General features: G+C 30.7%; 1 protein-coding gene across 13 annotated transcripts in view; it reads left to right on the plus strand.

Annotated features, from left to right (window-relative positions):
- LOC129962641 (disks large 1 tumor suppressor protein-like) overlaps window positions 1–24,529 on the plus strand; it is a 402,450-nt gene that overhangs the window by 208,801 nt on the left and 169,120 nt on the right. For all 13 annotated transcript variants that reach the window (XM_056076505.1, XM_056076514.1, XM_056076510.1 and 10 more), the window contains one exon: window positions 18,363–18,398. In XM_056076505.1, the coding sequence (XP_055932480.1) occupies window positions 18,363–18,398 (36 nt within the window). The remainder of the gene's footprint in view (window positions 1–18,362; window positions 18,399–24,529) is intronic.

Genomic DNA, 24,529 nt, shown 5'->3' on the forward strand with positions numbered 1-24,529 from the left:
ATTCACTTCCAGACGTTTGAGTCTGAAAAACACATTTTTCGTATTATGTCTCTTTATCTGTGAACCCGATACTCAAAACCGCAATGATCTAGGTGGATTAAATTTGGAATACGGAATTTTGGCCGAATTTGTAGATTTTTCCAAATTTTGAATGAAAGTTAGCACAAGAAGTTTTTCTGTCTGTCTATTTGAGTATAAGTGAACTCGATGATTACAAAAAGCGAAGAGCTAGATGGATAAAATATGGTACACAAATTTAGCATCTAAAATAATTATGAAATTTTGAATACAAATTCCTCAAATGGCTGACCGTCTGTCTGTCTTAACTTTTGTGCTCGTGTTAATGTACTGATTCATAAAAGTACTGATTTAAATCAGTGAAATTCGGTATGTTATCTTGTGACTATCCTCAGGAAAGAAAGTGTCCAAAATACATATTCTCGAAATAGATTCAGTAAAAATGCTAGAATCACACCAAAGATCTTTCATTAATGTCTTTCACTAATGCCATACAAAGAATTAGCGCCCTTAACCAATGTCTACAATTTTATGCGGAGCAAAGTAAATAAGATCTTTATTGGAGAGGAAATGAAAAGGTTTCTGAGAGATCACTGCCGTTGATTTTGTACTATTCAAGGAGAATTGTACCAAGTTAATTTAAACTAATTCTAGAATCTCTAAAAAAAATTAGGAATTACTGTCGACCATCAACATGCTAGTCGCATTATTGATTGTTTCTTTTGAGATTCATATTTTATAAGGTTTATATTTTATCCAAGGAATGAAAAGAGACCTCGAATTTTTCATGCTCAGAATATTATTCAAATTTCATTTTTTTCTAGAATTTATCCTCAGTATTCATTACAACAATTACACACTTTTATCTGTAGTTTCAGTATTCTAGGTGCAAATATTCGTATTTTACTTGTAACTCGTAAACATAATCTTGAAGCATTAATTATAGCGAATTAAAATGCAAAAATTACAATACAGAATAAAAATATGTTAGTTTCTTTATGTTTCGTTGATTCCCTAAATTTTGCTAATAAAAAATGCTATGTTAACAATAAAAATTATTATTATATATATTATTTTCGAAAAATTCAAATTATTTTCCTTTTGCTTTTTTTTTATAAAACACTTATACGATGACATACTGTCTGTAAATATGTGATACGACATGTATATGAAAAAATCATTTAAACACTTTGTGGTGCAAGCCTACTTACAGATATCGAATTAGAGTCATAGTTACTTGGCTAATAAATACTAGCAAATAAAAAAGTTTTCGAAAGTTTCTTTAAAATATTAAAAAATAATCAAAATGTTAACATTTTTATTCAATAAATTTGGATCATATTTTTACTCTACAGTTATTTTCGTAAAACTTCAAAATAATCACTTATAAAATTTAAGAAATAAATTTCTCAACGATACAACTTTTTAACACATTTTGTCCTCAATAGATTTTTAAAATGAGTTTTAAAATTATTTTTCTATAATATTTTCATTTCTTTTTACTTACTCGTATTGTGATGATATAAAATAAGTTTTGGATGCACGTAATCGAGGCTATTTAATTAAAAATAAATTTCAAAAATAAAATAAATATAGGCAAATCAAACCTAAAACATTATCATACTACGATGCTTCAGATTAGATATTTGAATTTTCGTTTAATTCATTTCTGTGATGAAATCCAGTTTTACAAAGATTTCAAATTTTGGTATAAAAATAAAATAATTAATATTTTTTTTAATCCTTTAAGCAACTATTTTTGATTCAGTAAAGTTTCTTTGCAAACTAGTAATTACATCCATAGTGAAAATAATTAAATAGCTTACCGACTTATCAGAATATATCATCTATTAGATTCTTATGTACTATAATTTTCTCCCTTGCGTTTCATAAATCTAAAATAAGTGTGACCGTTAATATTTAAAAGCCACAACTACTGAAATATATTAAAATGAGACTTTACTTAATGCCTCGCTTCCCAGTTATTCTTTACTATTGTTCACGGAGCGTTTACTATTAAAATCTCAAAATGGGCATTACGTACCAACAATGAACGCTGTTATATTTTAATAACCACCCCCTTCTGAGGGCCGTTTAGAAGGAGATAAAGAGCGCGGGAAATGATCAGATCTGCCCCAAATCGCGGCGCATTTTCCGATCGCTGTGAAATTACTTTACATTGTTTCTTAATTCCATTATCCTACCGCATCATCGAAATTCCTCGTTCTCCACGGTCATTAACGAACGCTCGTGCCATTTCTCATTCTCGCTTCCCTCTGTGTCTTCATTATCGTCTGCAGTTCCCACCACCCCGTTGTCTGTCTCTGTCATTCGCAGGACATGTCCACGAGAAAATAAGAACAACCGATTACGCCGCTTCACAAATAGGGTGGAATTTCGGTCCAGCCAAGCATGTCAGTGAAGATGTATTATTAAGTATGGTGTAAGCTATTTTATTGATTCCCCCCCCCATCAGTTCATATATTCCAAGCATAAACTAGCCATCCGTGTTGCAGAATTGATTGTAATTAAAAATATTTAAGTTATCTTCTTTCATATAATTATCTGCAGTTATGAATCATTGCTAAATTTCATATCAACTTTTACAACCGCGTATTTACAGGAGTCGCAAATGAAATCACATTGCAGTAGAGTAACTAAATAGCAAGAATAATAAATAGGCCGTTGTGACGTATAGAAAACAAGATTGCATTTACACAAGCAATCAGAAACTTTAAATCAAATATTTTATTTACATAACGTATTACGAAGTAGAGTGTTCGTAACTGAATATCCCAAATTTGCAAAGTTTTTAAAATAAAACTAAGTACATCTTAGTTGTACATCAGAAACCAAGAATAGTAGTTGAAAATTTAAACTCAATATAGTTGTAGGTGTTTAATATGAACCCTTCCAGAAACAGGAATGATATCGAGGCAGTGCAATAACTCATTCCACATTTTTTTTCAGCATGTCTGGTGTGAAACTATTGAAGGACTTCAGATATGCGTGTAAGACAACTGTTTTCTGAGGCTACATCAAACAACAGGCGTTTATACCACCCCTACGAACATATATATTTACTGTCTCTCGACGCCTCATACCATAATGTGAAAAGGGGTGCGTTGAGCTTTGTACTGTCTCGATATTGTTTTTATTTCAGGAAGGGTCATGAGATACACTTTTACTCTTGAATTTGAACTTTCAACTGTTATTTTTTGATCTGCGATGAGCAACAAGTTTATTCTTTGTTGTCTTAGTTACCTATAAAGTTAGGATATCCATTTATGAGATGAAATATCATGCTTAAGCAACCACGAATTTCACTGCATCAAGTAAAATTCCTGAGGCTTAAACGCTTCAAGAGTTGCACAATTTGTCGAAATCTCCACTAATTCCCTGAACTCTCGTCCTCTGCAAGAGTCATTTTATATTCACCCATTACACTTAATTAAGATGTTGCAATCACTAGCAACCATACAATATGTAAAGCATGAATGGATTTTAACCTCACAGATATTTATTAAAAAATGTTTTACTTTTTTAGTTGCACGTCATTATTGCTCTTTCGTTATTCAGAAATTGTGTATACCTGCCCCTTTAATAACATTTACAAATTAAGCTAATGCATTAAGTCTTAAAATGAATCACGTTAGTATGCTGTTCATGCAAGTTAAAAGATGTACATGATACGATATGTATGAGAAAGGAAATTCCATCCTTTCTGTTTATGTTTAAAAACCGAGTACTTCATTACCACTTCTATAGTGGCGAAAATGCGTGAGTAAAAAATTTGATGAAGCAATAAAGCTGATTTCAATTAAATTGTAATAATTCAAAAAATGTTACAAATGCAAATTTTTACTAAAATGGAAGGAAAAAAAATTATGTGATGCTTAAATTTGTATCATTAAAAAATAATATGCCTTTTAACACAACTGTCATGGATCAAGCTTGATATTCTGACCACGTGTCTAATTAGATGATCCTTTCTTTGCTATCTTTTACCTATAGTTAAGAAGGGGTCATTTAATTAGATGGATAGTTAGGTAGACTTTCGGTAGAAAATTGCTGTGACTCATGGGTAATGATAGCAGTGAACATGTTAAGAGGATAATATTTATTTTTGTGCGGCAGAGTTTAGAAGTTATCGACGTAAATATGAGCAACAACTTCAAAGTTTTGCTTAATTTTTGTTTTCTAAATAAATATATTAAAAAATGAATTAATTTTGAAAGCTGAAAATAGCAGAATCGAATCGACCTAGAAATGGAACCCCTGAACGGCATGTACAAATTTCATGTAGCTACTGTTTATTGTTTAAAAATAATTCTTATGAAAACGGATAAACGGACAAGGGAATATTTTTATTTATATATGAAATTTCAGAGCTATTGAGGTAAAGATGCTGCTTTTTATTCGATCTTTCAAAAGCTCTTATACGAAATTTTTTATAACATGTTATTAATATACTTATTTAAGATATTCCGATATAAGAACTAGATTTTCCCTTTTTAGGAGTATAAATATATCTGTAAATATATAAGACAATAATCTAATATTTGAGAAATATTATAAAATTCTTTCTTTGCATGTAACTTGAAAATAATAGATTTTTTTCTACAATATGATTTTTTTTTCTTTCGATTAATATCTTTTTATAAAGACTTTCTTCAAAGTTCTTGATATTTAGTCAATGCGTTCAATAAAAATTGTTTTTATATATGGACCATATATTTTTCTAAAAGTTCAAAAATCTTATCTGGATGCTACAAAAGTTATATAATCTTAAAATTTTAATTAAATTTCTTGTCATTTATCCGATAGCTTGATATTAGATTTGCTGCATTCTAATATTTACTGAAAGCTCTGAAAAAAAATTCATTTAATATAAAACTTTTACTTCCTACTCTTTCTAGCAGAAAATTCTATTACAAGAATTGGAAATAAAATTGAAGCAACTATGCAATTACATCTCATGCACCAGTATTAGTTTGAGACATTTATAGTCCTTCGATGTAGTCTCCAGAATTGGATACAATTTGCTTCCATCATTGTGGAAGTACGGAAAGAGTTCTTGCAGTGAATACTAAAAAGTTGTCCTTTCTCTTCTTTGGAAGTAAATCATTACTACTGGTGCTTAAATAAGAACAGAGTAACTACTAAAACGACCGAATTGAAAAAACAACTGTCGTCGGTTGCTATTAAATTGTTCCAGATATTCTTAATGTGATACATTGCTTCATCCTAACCATAAATAGTATTTCATTATTCTATTTCATATCGTTGGAAGCATAATGTATAAAAAATTAGTAACGACATCGGAAAATTACGTATGTTTCAAGTTGCTTCAATTTTGTATCGATTTTACTAACGTTATATGGGTTGCATTATGTTATTGCTATTATTTAAGCCTTGTAACTGTGCCAGATTGCATGTATCATGATTGTTGCAACTTAAGTCTCCAGCTGCTTATCCCACGATTTCCGCGGCTTGACAATCAGTCCATTTTCTATTGAATCCTGCGTTTTTCGCAGTTAAGTATGTTTATTTTTACGATCACAGATATCATATTATTATCGTGCAACATATAGTACGAATTCGCTTTGTTTAAAACTAATTGAACTTATTTGGAAACATCGCATCCAAATACTGATTTTAAAAAATTTCGCAGGTTAAATATTTTTGTTCTCATATCAAATACTATTTGATATTATTATTTAAAATTTTGAAACGTTTCGGAAAGTAGTAGTTTGCCAGTGCAAATGAAAAATATCGCTCTAAGTTGGTATTATTATGTATTCGAGAAACTGTTGAATGTTTTTTTTTCGGAAATCCAGTGGATGGTTTCTAAAGATCATGGAACACTGCAGCATTTTCCCAGGCGTTTAAGAAGAATAACTCCTAAAATTTATGTTAATCATTTACCCAACAGTTCTGCTTTTCTTTTTTCTCGGGCTTTTCTACATCCTCTATAATTAAGTGTACGGCCTGTTTTTTATTCTCCACGGTACCCTTTCTTTAATAACAGTACCCGACACTCTGTAAGACCGAAACTTGCGAGCTATTTCTTCCTGTTGTCATGGCAATAGGACGGAAGGAGGGGTCGTCCCTGAGTTATGAAGTGCGTTGCCGCTTCGTGGCAGGTGCTGTCAGGGGCGCAGGGTATGAGGGATGAGCTGGGGCGCACGCCCCTCAGAATGAGTAATGAGCCCGGGGAGAAAGAGTCCCGCGGAATATCGGCCTCGTGTTTATCCTGCGAATGCTAATAAGTGTCCCGGAAAATTCTTCCGCAAGGAATTCAAATAAGATAATGCCCTGAAATAAGATTGAAGAGAATGATGAACTGTAATTAAACATGTAATAATAAAAGCTTTAAATTATAATTCTGGTGTGTCTCGAGAATGTTTCACAGACTTTGTCGGAAGTATGCATCAGAATATTTATGCTCTCATTTTTCGGTGATTTTGAAACAATCTAGGCTTATAACTTGTTTAATAATTTCCTTTTCATAACTAAGACCGTGTTATACAAGGTGTATATAAACTGAAAATCAGGGTTTAAATAAGTTATGAGATACTTAAGATGAAGTGTGCGCTGTTTGTTCAAGACTAGAATGTAAGTGCGAAATTGCCAGTTTTAGCTTTGAACATTGCAAGGACTTTTAGTTGTCACTGCCGTTTGCTTGACAGAAAATTTTGTTTTGCAGTTTACTAAATGTGAAATTGTTTTAATAGTTTATCTAGGTTTTCACATAAAGTAAAAATCTTCTTTCAAGTGCTAATAATATTCAAATTTGTTATAAATCAGTGTGAGTCTCAATGGATATCTGCGTATAGGAAAAATTAGACATCTGAGATTATCTAAAGATAATGTTGAAGATTCTTAAAATATGCAAATATATTGTTCCCTTTTTATGAACTCGTGTTACTTACCATGAACATCTTGCATTTATGTGCTCCTTTACCAAATGAGTGTCTCAATTTGTCAGTAAGTATGAAATAATTGTGGCTTCTATTATTTGAGATATGTTTATTAATGGATGGGATTAATTTACTAACCGATTGAATATCCAGCATTAAGGCAGATTCTGATCTAAATATCTGTAAAATTGAACAATTTTTTATCCATGTATTTTTTGAAGGAATCGTTATTGAATATTCTATTTTCCTGAGATATTAACATTCAACATATTTGAATGTTCTTGCATCGAAATCTTGACATTATATACGGATACGAGTATAAAATAAATATTCTGGTAAGATCAGCAGGTGCAGAAGTCTCTTTGCTGGCGTCCTGGCATAAGGGTAGCGCGTCTTCCCCGTGATCTGGGCGTCTTGGGTTCGAGTCCTGGTTGGGTCATGGTTGCTCTTCCGTTGTTCTATTTGTGAGATGTGTGAATGTGACCTCCTGTAAAAAGGGGTTGTGCGAGCAAATGAGTGATGCGTGAGTAGCAAAGTTATACGCTTGGCCGTAGTTGGCGCTACTATAAAAACAAGAGATACTCCCTCACCGGCTCAAAGCGCTGTCTTCGTAACAGCGGGCTTGTCCATGGCAAGTGCCATAAGAAACAACAACATCAGAAATATTTTTAAATCAGAACCTAATTTGTCAGCATCGTTCTTGCAGTAGATATGAGACAGCGAGAAATTCTCTCCGTGCTAAGTTGGGTTGTGTTCCACTGTCTTTTGACTGGATTTGTGATTTCTCCGTTCAGGGTTGTGATAAAGTGAAGGCTATGTTGGCTTTCTTTGTGGCTTCTGGCAGATTTTAAAATTTTTGTGATATTCGAGTTTTGATTTTTGTTAACCCGGCACAAGCTAATAATCCGTTCAGGAGCATACGCCGGAAAACAAACCTCATTCCTTCCTTCCTTGTCAGCATCGTAAGTAAGCAAAAAACACATTTGTTTATATTCCTTGAAAAATTTCTGTCAAATACATAACTCATCATCCAAATCCGCAACTCACTCATACATTACAGAAAAATAGAAAGTACAGACCCGTTCAATGCATTCAGAGCTCGTATAGATTCAAAATGGAATTTTCCCTTAAATATATCAGAATAAATATTTAACTTAGACTAATGTTCTTTTTTTACGTGCTATTACTGCGTCATATGGGAGAACTAAAATTGCAGATGTTATGAAAGTTGCTTGTAGAAGTCTGTAAAGTTGAAGCAGATTTCTACGAACTTAAAAGTTACAGCTCTTTTTATATTTGAATTCACGTATTTAAAAAATGAGAAGTTATGAAACTTTCTTAAGTTTAAGGATAAGCCAGCTTGCTACTTTTTAATAATAAGAGTAGCAATATAATATAATAATACTCTTTAATACTCTTATTGCTCTTACTTACGTATAATACTCTTTTTTTCTTCATAAGGCTACGGAGGGAATTCAATTTCTATCTATTTTCGAAATTTCTTTGTAAGAGCCATATCTAGTGCAGCGCAGCGAATATGAAAGCAGAAATCAAGAAAAAGAGAGGTCACGACAAATTATTTTAGACTCATAAGGTTTTAGAAATAAATTTGCTGATAGCATGTTTAGATTTGGCATGTGTATGTGTGTGTAATATTTTTTTCTTTATCTTCGTACCTAACCATGGTTCTTAGCTATAATGTTGATCTTCTATTGCTTAAACGGTGTTTTTAATTATACAATACAATTCCAAATATTCAGAACATATGGCAACAGATTCGCAATAAAATAGATATTAAATCTTGATTTGTTTAGACAGCCGATATCATGTCCTCGGTTTTAATTTAATTATTTCTGATTGTGGAGGGGAGAAGCGATAAATGTGAAAGAAAACATTTCGAAAGATATTTTAAAGTGAATGCTTCAAGCGGAAAAATGTCGGACAGAAACACTGAGTTCATACACTTGTTTAATATGAGTTATTTAGAATATAGTACCTTGTCGCAGCTATGCGAAATTATTGGATAAAGACATCTATTTTGAATTATGTTAAGATGAATACCGTCTGTTCGGGAGTATGGTCCAAGAAATCAGATGATTTAATTAAAATTAAGAGACAAAAATTTGGAAACAATACCATCACAATGATTCTTGATGTGCATATTACTTCATACCGATAATAGAAAAAAAAATTGGTACTTATTTATTTTTTCAGCCATCATAATTAATCATTAAAAGATATTTAACAGTCACCATCATAGCAACTTAGTATTGGCGAACTTGGCATAATCTGAAAATCGCCAAGCTAACCAAGGAACGCAGCCAACTTGGTGAAATCTTGGCATCTTAAGTATTTTTGAGCTTGGCTATCTTGCGTAATCTGAAAGTTGCCAAGTAAGTGATGGAGCCGTAAAAATAAAAAAATACTAGAAAATTTGTTGACGCATATTTGATGAATATAAATGTCCTGATTGTCAGATATTTTTATAACTTTTTGAAATATAAATATACCGCTGTATATAAATATCTGTACAGATATGAAAATATATGTAGCTCTTGAAATATAACCACAAATAACTTTAAAATGCCCCTTTTCAACCTCTTTGATATAATTTCTATATTGAAAAAATAAGTCTTCAAAATTTTAAAATAACAATATTTTAGGCTTTGTTGTTGTTTATAATGGCACTTGCCATGGACAAGCTCGCTAACGAAGTCAGTGTTTTAAAGCCAAGGGAGCGTCTCTTGTTTTAGTAGCGCCAACTAGGGCCAAGAGCTTAGCTACTCCGCATCACATTCGCTTGCACAACTCCTTTTTACGGGGGGGGGGCATATTCACACATCTTACAGATAGAAGAGATAAAGAACGGCTATGCCCGACCCGGGACTCGAACCGAGGACGCCCAGATCACATGGAAGACGCGCTACCCCTATGCCAGGACGCCGGCATTTTAGGCTTTGAATAATTTAAGCCCAGTGTAGCTCAAATTAAAAAAAAATACCAACACCCTATTCTTGAAATGATTCTAAGATGAGAGTTTTATTTATCATGAGCTATAAAAACAAGTTACTTACAAATTTCATTCTTCAGAATTATTTTTGGTGAAATTTGGTAAAATATGAAGGCCAAAATTTGTGATTTTTATGATATTGGATACTTTGTACACAGTTTATCATAAAAATGAATTTTAATCTATCAGCCAGTTTAAAAAATTATATAATATTTTCATTACGTTTTCTTATCCAAATAAAAAATGATTATAAATACTAAATAGAAATGTGTATAGTTTTGATATTTACCTTCATATTAAAAGTCAAGTCTTTTTTGATAGAATTGTCATTAATATTTCTGTTTTTGACATTTAAACAAGAGGAGAAAAAAATCAATGGTAAAATTTTTTTTATAAAAACAAGAATTCATTAGCACTGAGAGCGTTAATCGTCACTTTTTATTCTCTCAACATAAAGATACTCATTAAGGAAAAATAAGTGCCGCAATCACATATTCCTGAATACGCACATCCCGCTGTTAGCAGGAGCTCCGTTAAGCACCTGTGCACCAATAAGCGAAGGAGGAAAGTTATCCACGCTTCATTTAACAGCATCCAGGAACCTGATGCTGTGGATTAAATGGCCCTCTGAGATCAGAAATACCCATCCAAGATCAGAAAGCTGTCTTGTGATGCGATTCCACATCAAGATCGAGATTTCCTAATGGTGGCGATTTCCGCACCATTGAGTTTCTGATGCTCCTCAGGGCACCTCTGTCCACAGGCGTCGTCCCTTAATGTCGTTTTCCTTCCAACAGAAATATTATTGCGTTTTGTATCCCCAAAGGCTTTTTGTTGCTTCTGTAAACGGACTTTTTATCAATCTTCGTAGATGTAAGTGATATTTAAAAAAAGTTTAAGTGAGATGCAAAGATATTCCAAAGCGTTGATTGAGATTGAGTTCAAGATATCTTTTATTCTGTGCATATTGTTTTTTAAATTACAATGATAATGGCTAATAGTATAAAGTTGCTAAATATGCTAATGTGGTAAATGTGCTAATAGTATAAAATTAATTTAGCAATATTAATTTTCCTCCATTGGAAGTTATTATATGTTTAACATGTCATTAACGTATTAATTTAGGATAAGGGGGAGATAACACGCTTTACAGATGAAACTCACTACTCTTTGGTTCAAAATTTATTTATATTTATGAATAAAAGAGAAATTTTTATTGCCTGCTGAATATCTGATTTTACAAATATGCCATTTTTTATAAATAGATTACTTTATTCGTTATATCAACATCATAAGAAGAAAAAGAAAGATCATTACATAAATGTGCATTGTAATATTTTCAATAAAGAAGCGTATTTTAAAACTAATTTGTATTTGATTTTTTAACTCAAACTCATCGCATACTTCCAGTAGTTATTATCTAGAGACATATATTAACACTTAATAAATAATATTGAATCTGCAATGATTATGCAAAGCTATTTTCTCCCAGGTCTGTATTAGAATTTCATAGCTCAAATTTGTTATCGGATAATTATTTAATTCTCTATTATCTCTTTTATTATAAGTATGATATTGAAAATTATCATGCAGTCATTTCTAGTACATTCAAAATTCTGCTGCAGTATTAAATATTAAAGCAATTTTCCCTTCCTCTTTCTCAAATCAAGCATTTGTACTCAAATGAAATTGCCGAGGTGCTGAAAAAAAATTCTCATAACAGAGATGTAAAAATTTCAAATATTGTGGCTTTCAAAGCCTTATTTTCCATGAGTTTGTTCCAACTTTGTGTTAAGTATTTTTCTGTTTTTGTAATGATGGAAACCAAACATTCTACTCATATATCATTTTTACCATTAAAAATGATATATGAGTAGAAAAGTAATAATGAATAGAAAGATGTTCATTACCACAATCTTTAAACGAGTAATTTTTGTATATATATAAATTTATTTCGTGCATCTCGGAACCGGCTCTAACAATTTGTATAAAATTTTATATTTAAATTATTTCTTGCTTTATAAATTTATCTATATTGATGTCTTTCCTCAAAAAATGCGATTTTACACACACAGACACACACACACACACAAATTATAACTAAATATTGATATGTGACTATATATAACCTGCATAAGCGTAACAAGGAGGGAATAGTGGGTAGGGCTTCAGACCCCCATGCATTTTTCTCATTTTCAATCCCATGTTTGCAATTCAATAAGATTTAGCTTACAACTTTAAACTAGGGATAGGATTTTATTTACGATTTTATAAAAATAAAAAAAATAATAAAAAAAAACTGCTAAGTGAAGCTCGGCATCCCAAGTGCTACTTTATTGCGCTTCCATAACTATTAAGTGTGAAGAGGAAAGAACAATGCATATAAGTTCATATTTATATCTTTATATCGGCCCTTTTATAATAATTGAGAATCTTTGTAACGATATTGTCAATAAATAGCAATTTGGTTTTTTTTGTTACATATAGAATGTGCTAAAAAATTATGTATGAAAATTTACAAGCCTCTATGTTTGTATTAATAACATAAATAAAATGCATCTTCATAAAATAGTATATGACAAAACAAGTCATCATAAAAAAAGAATATAATAAAACAAGTCATAATTAAAAAAGAACGTAGCGAATACTATTGAAAAATCGATAGAAGAAATAAGAACTCATTTCTTCAACTCAATATTTTTAATGTTTCTTAACTGCATTTTCAAAAAAAAATCGATACACTTATCGTAAGAGAAACTGTTTGACTTTCATCTTGGATACTTTAAAAACTGAAAAAAAGTTATTGCGTCTAAGAAAAAAAACTTAAGTTTTTTTTAAAAAAATTCTTAATTTGAGTAAAACCTTTTATTTCTGGATATTCAAATCAAAAACTCTTTTTATTTTCCCAATGATTATTTTTTCTAAACAATCCGTTGTTTCTTGAGGTGAATCGAATTTATTCTGTGTTTAAATAGGCAACATTCTCGTGACTGGAGCGATGTCAGACATTGTGATTATGCCACAAATTTGCAATGCAGATGAAGTCCGAATGGATTCGGGTGAGAGTCGGCTATCTTCGGATGACCGAATTTGCATTCGGAAATTAAAGCCTCCTGGGTTCTCAGAGAATGGAAACTCGACGGTTTGCGTTTCTGCTGATGTCGCGCAAATGAAGCTGAAGGAAGAAACTTTATTTACACATCATCAACAGACGCTTACAGGAAGTTTGAGAATAGTACAGGGAAGTAAACTGTAATACTAAAGAATGAACATTCGATTTGTGGTTGGTTAAAAAATGAATAACAAACGTTTAGATGGGTTAGTGGGATCATTTGATAATTCAAAAATAGAATAGACTTACGATTCTCAAACTTAGTTTTCGGATCACCTATTATGTAAAAAATATTTTGTGATCCATGAACTAAACATGCAAGTAAAAAAAGTATCACGCACACACACACACATGTATATGCTACGTCAAGCAAAATTATTTTCAAGCAAAATTTTACTAAGCAAAAGAATTTACTGCCATTACTTAGATGTCACAATGTAAAAAAAACTGAAAAAAAGTAAGTCAAATTAAAAAGTAAAATGAACCAGGGGGAATGGTTCCTCCAAAATTTCCCCCATACTCTCTAATAAACTTGTCATCCCAGAAAACGTCTTACATGGCATTGGCATACAATAGTTACGAAATATAAACTTTTGGCGGGAATTTAGCATTTTTATTGAATCTATCGTGTTATCTTTGGCGAGTTATTTGGCGATTAATCTCTAGCATGCGTTAATAGTATCCCAAAATCAAATTTTTGTTTTAGACATGCTTTTCTTAACCGGTTGAAATAAAAATTTGTCACAAAACTGCATGTATAATCTCAATATGCTATACCAAATTTAATATATTTAAAACTTTGCGTTTATCAACTACCCCGTTTACTGGTTTCTTAAAGTACAGACTAACAGACAATCAATCCCTTGTTTGAAGTTTGACAGGTGTCTATACTGCAGAATTTAAACCCTCGGGGGTCACCTCGAAATGAGGATGAGATGCTTCCTGCATGGTGGTTGGATCTCGCCACCCTGGAGGGTACACAAATAGGTGGGGAATCTGACTCCTCCCATAGATGACGGGACGTACTTCCTTCGGGGAGGGTTGTACCGTGGCCGGTGATGGCCCTTAGGACTCAACCACAGTTCCCTCCAGTGTTGCTGTTGCGGCGGTCCGGTCATTCAGCCTTATGGTTTAAATCCGTGTGCCTTCGTGGTGGGTCGGAGAGTCAGTTGGTTGACTTACTACAGAATTTAAATCTATGTATAGAATTCTATCTATCTAATTCTCTTCATTTTGTAATTATCGTATTAACTTATAATCGAAAAGCCGGATAGACGGATTTCCACTGTAAAGATTGTTCTCAAAATTAATAGAAGTCTACAAATTTGGTATAAATGTTGTATATCAAATTTCAACCGTGCAGCTCAAAGCGTTTTTGAGTTATCTTTGTCACAGAGAGACAGATGGACATTTACCAAAAATGTGTTTTTCGTACTCAATCTTAGTTTTGAGTACGAAACTCGACGGTTTGTACCATGGCCGTCAATAGTTACGAACATGCTATTAACTTATAATCTTTTTTTTTAGTATTTGACAAAATGTAAAAATTTGTCAAAATTTGGAGTTCGAAATTTTTTACGATTACTATACTTTCTCTATACCACATATATTAGAAAGTAAAAAAATATGTATTTGGGATTTTTCAGATAATTTGCCGCCCGTGAGAAAGTTAGTATTTGAATTAAAACATGATCATTTGAATTTCAGATCACTTTGTATGCTCAGTTTGTTTCTACACTTATATATTCCGCTAATTTCTTTAATATTGTTTTGCGGCTTTAAATACGCTGACTCAGTTCTACATGCGGCTCATTTTTTTTTATAAATTTTATATAAAAATTACTTTACTGTGGAATATTTCTTATATTTTGAGGTTCAAAAATGTCAAATTATTTTATCTTCTAAAAAATTTGTATTTCATTTCTGTATCATTTAGACATAAATGAAACACAAACATATGATTTTATGTAATACATTTCACTATTATACGAAGATTTTTTTATCTTGTTTTTAAAAATTACGTCTGCAATATTAGAAAATGTTCAGATATTTTTTCGCGGGTGATATTTGGCTACATTACTTGCAAAAACATACTATACGTGAAATAAAATCAATGAGATTAATCGTAAATCACATGACAACTATACTTGCAATTTATCTTGTTATGTTCTATGATGTCACATACATTTTCCTTTTACCAGATGCTCAATAGGTAACGAAATAAAATTGACGCAGCGCATTTGAGATATGTTATGTCAGTATGAATTGACTACCTCAAGCCACAAAATTGGAAAGAGAATTCGATTTGACATGAAACAAAATAAAAAGAAACTGCGGCAGAAATACTATTCTATTTTTAGCAAAAAATAAGAACAATACCTAAATATCTTACTCTTCTAGGATTACTAAACATCACTTCTGATAAATGACATCAACTTCTGATAAATGGAATTTCGTTCACCAGATTTCTCTCTTGTTTCCTCTCTACAAAATGAGTGATGTTATTGGCAATTGTTTGCTGTTACTTTATTTAGCAAACCGACATCAACCTTTATTTTTTTCTCACTTCTATAATCATTTCATAAAGAAAATCCTAAGAATGTATGATGCATCGCCAATGTCTGCATATATTGATTACAATTTAGATAATCTTACCGTCGCATTATGTAAAACTGGGGACATTATTAATGGCTTTGTGAGTTAATTACCCAGTTACCTGATAAGAACATTAATGTTAGGACAGTTTGATCCATTCTATATTTTAGTCATTAATTTCCAGAGTTTTATTTATGCAAATTCAGTGTATCGATAATATCTCAGTGTTAAATTATCATCTTACATCAATATTCTGAAATTTTAATTTTAGATTATAATTTTATTCATGATAAACTGAAAGAAGACTGCGTAAGACAACCATTTGATTTCGAAATTGACAATTCAAAAATCTTATTTTAAACATACTACTTCTTTAATATTGTTAAATATTAAAGAAGTTGTTAATTGTTGGTTAAAATGTTGGCGACCAGCTGGATGATATCTGCTTGACGTGATTGCGCCCAAGATTCGAAGAATATCTACAGATTTGATGATAAGACTTCATACCAAATTTCACTGATCTAACTTGCTGCGTTTTCGAATTATCGCGTTGGAATGCACACTTATAAACAGATCAATAGACATTCAGTTAATTGATGGATTGAATACAAAATTGATACGGATAAAAATTCTAGTAACAACAAAAATATATCGAATTTCGTTTATTTGTCTTGTTGCCCTTTTTAGTTATCAAGCAGACAGATCAATCAATAGAAAAGAAATCGATCAACAAATAGAAAAAGTAAATTCTAAAAACGTAATTTTTGAACTTGGGAGTCAGAAAGCTCGAAATGCGTTGATAATTGAAATCTCGGAATGAATTGATTTTATTCATATAATCGAAACAGCTTTATCGAATTTCCTTGTGTCACAAATTTTTAAATATCAGACTGCAAGAATCTTGAATTATCAGAAGAAAATTATACCAAGTAAAATAGAATAGAATAAAATAGTTATATCAAATACAATAAAAATAAAATACTTACATCAAATAAAATTTCTATATACCGAGCAAAATATTTCGGGTAGTAAAATTATGTACATCTATAGCAGTAAAAGAGGTGGGAGTGAAGAACTGATTCTGAGACTGAAAAACTGATTGGCTAAGATTTTTACTGCAACAGAAATGAACGGAATATCGGAGGGGTGTGTTTGTAAAATAATAAAAACACTTTCTTGTGAACCATATGTTAGTTTTAGTTTTATATGTCCCATTCCAAACTTGAAGCGAGAGATTTAATTTAAATTCGTTTAGCTTCGGATTTCTTTTAATAAAATTATTTTCTGAACAGAAATCTTAAAATATGAAAGAGAAATTCAGCTGAATAAAAGGAGTGCTGAAAAATAGGAAATTTCGAAATATATGATTTAACAGTTTTTGAAAAATTTAATTCATTTATTAAAACTTTTGAAAGAAATCGGGTACATAATTTAAGCTTAAATTGGCAGCTTTAAAAATTATTTCTGTATTTTCTAAAATACATTTCTTTGATTATTTAAATTTTTTTTTGTATCTTATTGAACCCTAAAAAATAATATTACACAAGAGAATTAAGTAAGAAAAAGATGAAAAAATTTATAATATACATTTTTAATTTCAAAATTTCTTTATATCGATTTTCTTTTCAGAAGTCTTCAAGTTTGATTGTCCGTTATATGTTTATACTTTGTACAGAAAGTAAAATGAAAGTAACGAAAAGATGTCAAGAGAATGGATTAGCAATGTAAAATAATTTTAAGCAGTAGTAAATCTTTTTTTTTAAAAAAAAGGAACAAAGAATTGCTTTTAGCTTGAAAAACATTTTATAAAAAAGACAGCATTTTATCTCATTAAAAAAGAAAAAGCAATTTTGCGAAGAAATTTTTTTTGCTTGTTCCTTTGAGATAAATGTTTTTCTTTCTAAAATAATATTTCATACAGTTAGGAAACCTCTCCCTTTTCTTGTTTCCAAACATGTTTTAATTTATTTCACCATTGAAAAATAAAAAGGAGAAAGATGCTACTTTGAATATATATTCAAAATTTGTTAGCCTTTATTAAAATTCGGAATCTACTTTTTTACACGCTTTATTTTTTTATTTTAGAAATCTTTCTTCATTACATGCATGTAAAAAAGTTTTCTTTTTAATTATATGCCTCCTTTGTGAATTAAATAAAATTTATTATAGTATTTTTTTAAACTTTTTCTTTTGTTGGGAAGAAAATGAGATTCAGAATAAAAACAGTATAATTGAATTTGCTTTAGCAAATAATTCTTTACACACACACACATACATTTGCGTGTATACGTTATATATATATAAGTTTTTCGCTATTATTAAAATGCTCTGCTTTTCAATTAAAATATTATTATTTGAGCATTTACCAATATTTTTTTTTATAAAACTTAGAAAAACAGCTGTTAGAATCGGAATATTAACAATGAATGGATTTTTTTTATACTAAATAAAATTTGTACGATTCCTTTGAAAATATTTTAACCATCTGCAACAAAATATTCCTTTTTAAATTTATGGTACTAGCTCATGGTTTGATTCATCTAGAATTTACAAAACTGAATTTGTATCTGCTTCTTGTCTTTAAAAATATTTATTTATTTCAATCTGCAAATTATTCTATATAAGCCTCATTATATTAAGGTATGTATTATTTATGTAGTTATTAAATATTTATATCTAATGTTTTCTTTTTTTTTCCTTGCAGAACACGGACGCCTGGTTACTGCCTGACTATGATCAAGTATGTTTTAAAATCGATTCATTGAGTAAATTCTTTTTTGGTATTATTATACGTTTATTCATATTTTATAGCATATAAAAATATGCCTGGTGAACGTTCTAACCGTTCAGTACCCAATCTCTAAGTTTTTATAAACAAATGTATTATAAACATAGAAAAGGTGAAAAGGGGGGGGGGGGGTTCAAACGTCATAAGCATTTGAAAAAGTTAAATACAATAATTTCAACTTTTTCATTTATTTTAAGACAATTTTCCAGTTTGGTGCTAATTTTCACAAGATGATTTTACAATCTAAATTTTCATTGATCGCCGATTTCATAATTAATGTTGAAATGAGCTATCGATGGTCCTAAAGGACTGAAATATAATACTCCGTAAAACTGTTGAAAAAAGCATGCAACGATGCAAAAGAGATAAAAAATCACTAGAAATGATGAAGGGAATATTCACGAAAACCATGAACAGAGCGACCATTCCTATTCACAAGTTGAAAAGTGGAATGATTGTAGTAAAAACGAAGGAAAAACCACATACTAGTACTCCAAAATTAGTATCTGATGTAGGAAGGAAAATTAGGATATCATACAATCTTGGAACGACTCGTTTTGTTTACGAAAGGTGTCATATTCAATAATACGTGAAGAAAAGCGTTCGTAAGACGAATTAATTACAAGAAAAGACGACTTTGTAAGTGAGAATGAAAAGACTCCCAAAAATATGCATGCTTGGTGCGTGCTTGTGGATCTGCGTGTATGAGCGGATGAATTATTCAGATAAACATACAAAAATTGGAGAAATCCAAACAATGTCGAAGCTGGAATCAATAAATGCGAAACTGTTGATTCATTGTGATTTGGTTTATATAGCATCATCTAAGGAAAATAATTTAGTTATAATACGGAAAAAATTGAATAAAAACAGCTATTAGAATATATTAAAAGACAAGTTCAGACTAAGTTCATCCATATTAGGACTTCAGAGATCATTCATCTTCAACAATTTAACAGGAAATTTGATGATGATGTTGTGCCCGCTTTATAACGGAATGAGGGTTGTAGTAGCTTCTGAAAGAGGTTGTAGTAGGTAAAGGCCCCTGAGCACCCGAGGGCAGAAGTTTGACTTCTAACTCATATGAAGATGATACTCACACACTCGCTTGTACAATCCCTTTTTTTACAAGGGGGGCTCTCTCACATATAGAACGCAGCGTAAAGAAAAACCATGTCCAAACCAGGATCGAACCCGGCACGTCCAGATCATGCTTATGACCCGCCACCTCTAGGTCAAAACGCCCGCAACAGGAAATTTAAATTTTTAAATTAAATTCTTCAACAAATTTACAGGAATTTCTCATCTATAACGCATGACACGACCCAAACCCCTAATTCAGTCAATAAATATTACCTCTATTGACCATTGTAGACTGATCTAAATTGATAAAAAAAATTAGAAAAACTAAATGGCAAATCAAAACTGATCTCAGTAGTCTTTCTAGAAGAGTTATAGAAACACCATCTTTTGTCACTTAATATTTTGAATAATCTAATGCTATCAAGAATGAAAACAATAACCAAAATTAGAGGTTAGCTAAAACATTATTAAATTTTAGTATTTTTTTAAAAAAAATGCTTTTTTCTTCTTTACTTCTGATTGCATATCTACTTTTGAGATGTAAAATAATGCGATTTTAAGTTAAGCTAGTTTTTAAACTTAAAAGTTTATATTTTTTGAAATTCTTTTGCTCAATTTTTATTTAGAAATAAAGATTAATTCTAACTGTATTGCAATAAATTATTGATCTTTTTATTCATTTATGGAGTAAATTTAGTTCCGCTGGACAAGATAGAGATACTGCTCATATACGTACTAACTTTTGTGACCAAATATATGCTAGAATTTAAAAGAACTGAAAGGAATGGTTACGTTGGTGAATGTGCTTTAACTCAAAACAGGGACCTTTGCCGTTCCATCAATTTGTCTGCATTACAAAATTGTCTTTAATTCATAATATATTTTTACCCGCTATTTCTATAACAGAAACTTTCTTTTTCAAAAGTTCTATTTAAGTACTTCTTTATAGATCACATACGAATATAAATTTTTATGAGAAAGGACAAGTTAAGATAATTTTTTTTTAAACTTTTAAATACTTTTATTGTTAGTTTTAATTAAAATGGGTTAGTTTGTAAAGATGATGGGATGAGAAATTACCACCATAATTTAAGTGAATCCTTAACTTTTATTTTTGATAGCTAAATATGGTAATTTGTAGGGTGAGCAATGTTATTTGCTATTTAACTAATAGCAAATTCTTCATTTCTTTGAACCACGGTCAGATGACGAGGACAATGCCTGAGCTGGCACCCCCCTCTCCACACCACACCTGAGGGAGGACGTTTGGCCTGACGGATTTAACGTGCAACAGACCCCCTTACACGACGGCTCTTCGGTGGAATCGGTTCTCGAACCTGAAACCCTACGGCTCACGAGCCGAGACCTTACCAGCAGGCCACCACGGCCTTGTAAGAGAGTAAAAAGCACCCGAATGTACAAAAAAAATGTTATGATAAACTTTGGCCTTCGTCCAAAATAAAAAGTTTTGAAAGACATATTTGAACTTTGATAGTAAGAAGGAATTTCATACATGCCAAGTTTGCCTATTTCAACAATTTTGCTTCTAGTAGACATGCAAAATAAATAAATAAAAAAAAAAATTTTTAAAAATAACAAGCTTGGATGGAATTTTTAAAACCTTTTCGATAAACTTTTTAAACTCTGTCTATCTTTAAAAGTCTTCTTCTTTAATTTTTATGATTTAATTAAATCCTATCATATCCCTGGAATAGTGAAATCAATACTTAAAGAAATAATAAAATTTCGAGTTAAATCCACAATAAATAAATCTGAAACGATAAAGGTTCCCTAGAATATGCCGTTACATTTACGCCTTCTATAATCAAATTTCACAAGTAGATTTCAGACTCACTTTGGTTTTCATTATTTCTTAGATATTCCATCTCCTCTTGTTTTTTAAAGATATCAGTCATTTAAATATGATGAAAGAAATTATACATGATTTTTATGATGTTCTTAATTGAAAACATAGATCAATTCTGAATCAGCGTATTACATTATACATAAAATTGAAATATAGGGATAACTTCTTTGAATAAAATCAAAGTAATGATAAATTTATTTTTATAGCAGAAATACGATCTGACTTAAAAATTTATGCAATCGAGTGAGTTAAAAATATTTTTTTTCACAGAAAATGCAGGAAATTAATATTAAAATGTTAACCCATAATATTATTATGAAAAGTCTTTCACATACAGTCGTCTTACGTCGTCATTGTAATGTAGTCTTGTTTTGCTTCCCAATTTTCTTATTTATTCTTGTTGTTTTAAGCCATCACTCTTCTGGTGAGACACACAACAGTTAATCCTAATCAGTAAAAGAGAAATAATAATTTCTCAGAGAAACTGCAAATGAGATCTCTTCTATGTGTTGCTATATATAATATGATTCAGTTACAATAGCTATATATTGCATTCGCAAATAAATTCTACCACTATTTATTCCTATGAAACTATGACCGTAATTGTTCACCATCTCATCCCCAACTTCATCTACATTTTTGAATCAATTTGTGTGTGTGTGTGTGTGTGTGTGTATGTGTATATGTGACTTAAAATAATTTAAAGTTTACTGGACTGGAAAAAATGAAAATAGTAACTGAAAGAAACGATAAAAAAGATTAGTATTTATGTAGTAATGGAATGATAGTATCTTCTATTTATAATCAAATAGTCTCATTACTGATAAAAATGAGTTTTAATGCCCAAATAAAAGAATTTCTTTTTCTGTAATACAGATTCAAATACAAAGAATTCTTTATGCCTTTTCGTTTTCAATAGAAACTCATTAATAGAAAAAAAAATTTTCAAAGTATAGTAACAACTTGCTTATATTCGTATTTTGGAACCATTAGAACATAAGATATTGCAAATACCTTTCTTAGTTATATTATATCTTATATGTTATTAGTAACGTGGCCTTTAACAAAGTCTACCGATTACTTCTCAATATCAAATAAAACTTTATTGCGTTCAGTTTAAAACCTAAAAAAAATTACAAGGGTTTAGTTTCTATGCATCACCCAATTTAAACCTGAAACATAATTTGGTTTTTCAATGCAGCAATCATCTTTCAATTATAAATAATCTTTCTTCTAAATCCATACGAATGAAAGTTTATTTTTAAATAAATTTGTAGCTCAACGCTAACATTTATGAACAATGGCGTATAAATGGACAATTCACAATGTTTTAATTTATTACTTTATTATAAGAATGCGATATAGTGTTGTATTTTATTCTTATGACTTAAGTGATTTCTTATTATATAAGCTGGTGGTAAATGAAGTATTCGAAAAAAAAAATGAAATTTATTAGAAGTTGTTTAACTGCCGCATTGTACTATCACATTAGCTCATCAAGGACATACCAGCAGTTTTGTAGAAAATTATTCACATTTTGTGTGGAATTCCTAATCTAAAACAAGCATTAGTTAGTATTGTCTAGTTTATATTGTATTTATCGCATTCTTATGGCCTTAGTAAGATTGAAACAAGAGCCTAGTAATTTTCAGCGAACTGGAAAAACAAACAAATGTAGCATATTCATATATACACATGAAAAAATATGCAAGCACAGTCCGATAAGGTCATTACAATTAAACAGATCAACCATATCATCTCGGATATATTCAGTAGTTTTAATAAATACTTTTAGCATCAATTTTACTTATATATCCAATTAGCATTGTCCATAGTTCTTGTATTCAATACACATACGCGAATTTATTGTCGCAAAAATAAGCATGTATAAATCAGAAAAATTTGTTAAAATTCTTTAATGAGCTTTAAAAAGTATGCCCACCCCCTACTGGCACCATCCAATCTCTGCTAATCTTACAAGGAATTCGAAACTATATACCTAAAAATCCATGGGACAACACGAGTATAACAATCCCATTTGAAAGCAAAGCTATGACCAACCAATAATTAGTTTGAAACTGTTAACATAATAAAGTATTGCATCCGAAACTTCAAATTATATACCACAAAAATATGAAGATATTTAATTTTAAATATCCAGAATTTCAAAGGTTTCTTTTTGGAGAAACATCAGAAAATACTTCAAATTTCCCTCAAACTAATGTTTATCAAACATTTTGGCAAATATCTTATAAGTAGTTTTAATTAAAATGTTAAATTCTAAATATGTATATCCATATACAGATAAGAAATTTTATTTGGCGTATGTATTTTTTTATACACAGATAATGCTCTAATTTGAATGATTACAGCTCTTATTTTTAAGCTCTAATTTGAATGATTACATGTTCTGTCCATTCCTTAATTTCACTTAACCTTTTTTATTGCCATTATTATTTTGAAATCTTTGAAAGTATATGTAGCATCGAAATAAAATAATTGAATATCAGAGTTAAAAGAGCAACTACATATTTGGAAATTTACATTTTAATTTTTAATTTCATAAAATAGTATTATCATTAAAAAAAAGCTTTGCCATTTATTCCTTTACCAGACAAAGCAATAAGAAGGCTTTAAACTCCGCAGACAATTTGATTTACTCAAACAGTTCCATCATCAAATACAAAAGAGTATAATATTAAATGCAATGTGCATGTTTTGTTAATCACGTTCCCGAATTGCACATTCGACTATATCAATCACTAAAGGCATCACATTTATATTATATTTGGCGGAGCATTCAAAAAAAGTCGTTCCGAGTTGTTCCGCTTCAAATAGTGCTCGTCTTGGGTCGACTTCTTGGTTATTTGATCCGTCGGGCTGTATGAGATCCACCTTGTTTCCCACCAGATAGCACTCGGGCATATGTTCCTGAATATTTCGAAATGTGGTCAAGTATTCAGTAGTATTCATTAAGCTTTGCATACTAGATATATCAAAGACAAACAGTAAGCAGCAAAATTCGTTCCATTCGTTAACATAGTACGGAGGATTCCTAGCAGGTAGCTCTACTGGCTGATCTATAATGTATGCTCTGATAAATACTTCCACCCGACGAGTTGTATCGTTACTA

Source organism: Argiope bruennichi, chromosome 3 (genome assembly GCF_947563725.1).
Source record: "Argiope bruennichi chromosome 3, qqArgBrue1.1, whole genome shotgun sequence".
Classification (NCBI taxonomy): Eukaryota; Metazoa; Arthropoda; class Arachnida; order Araneae; family Araneidae; genus Argiope; species Argiope bruennichi.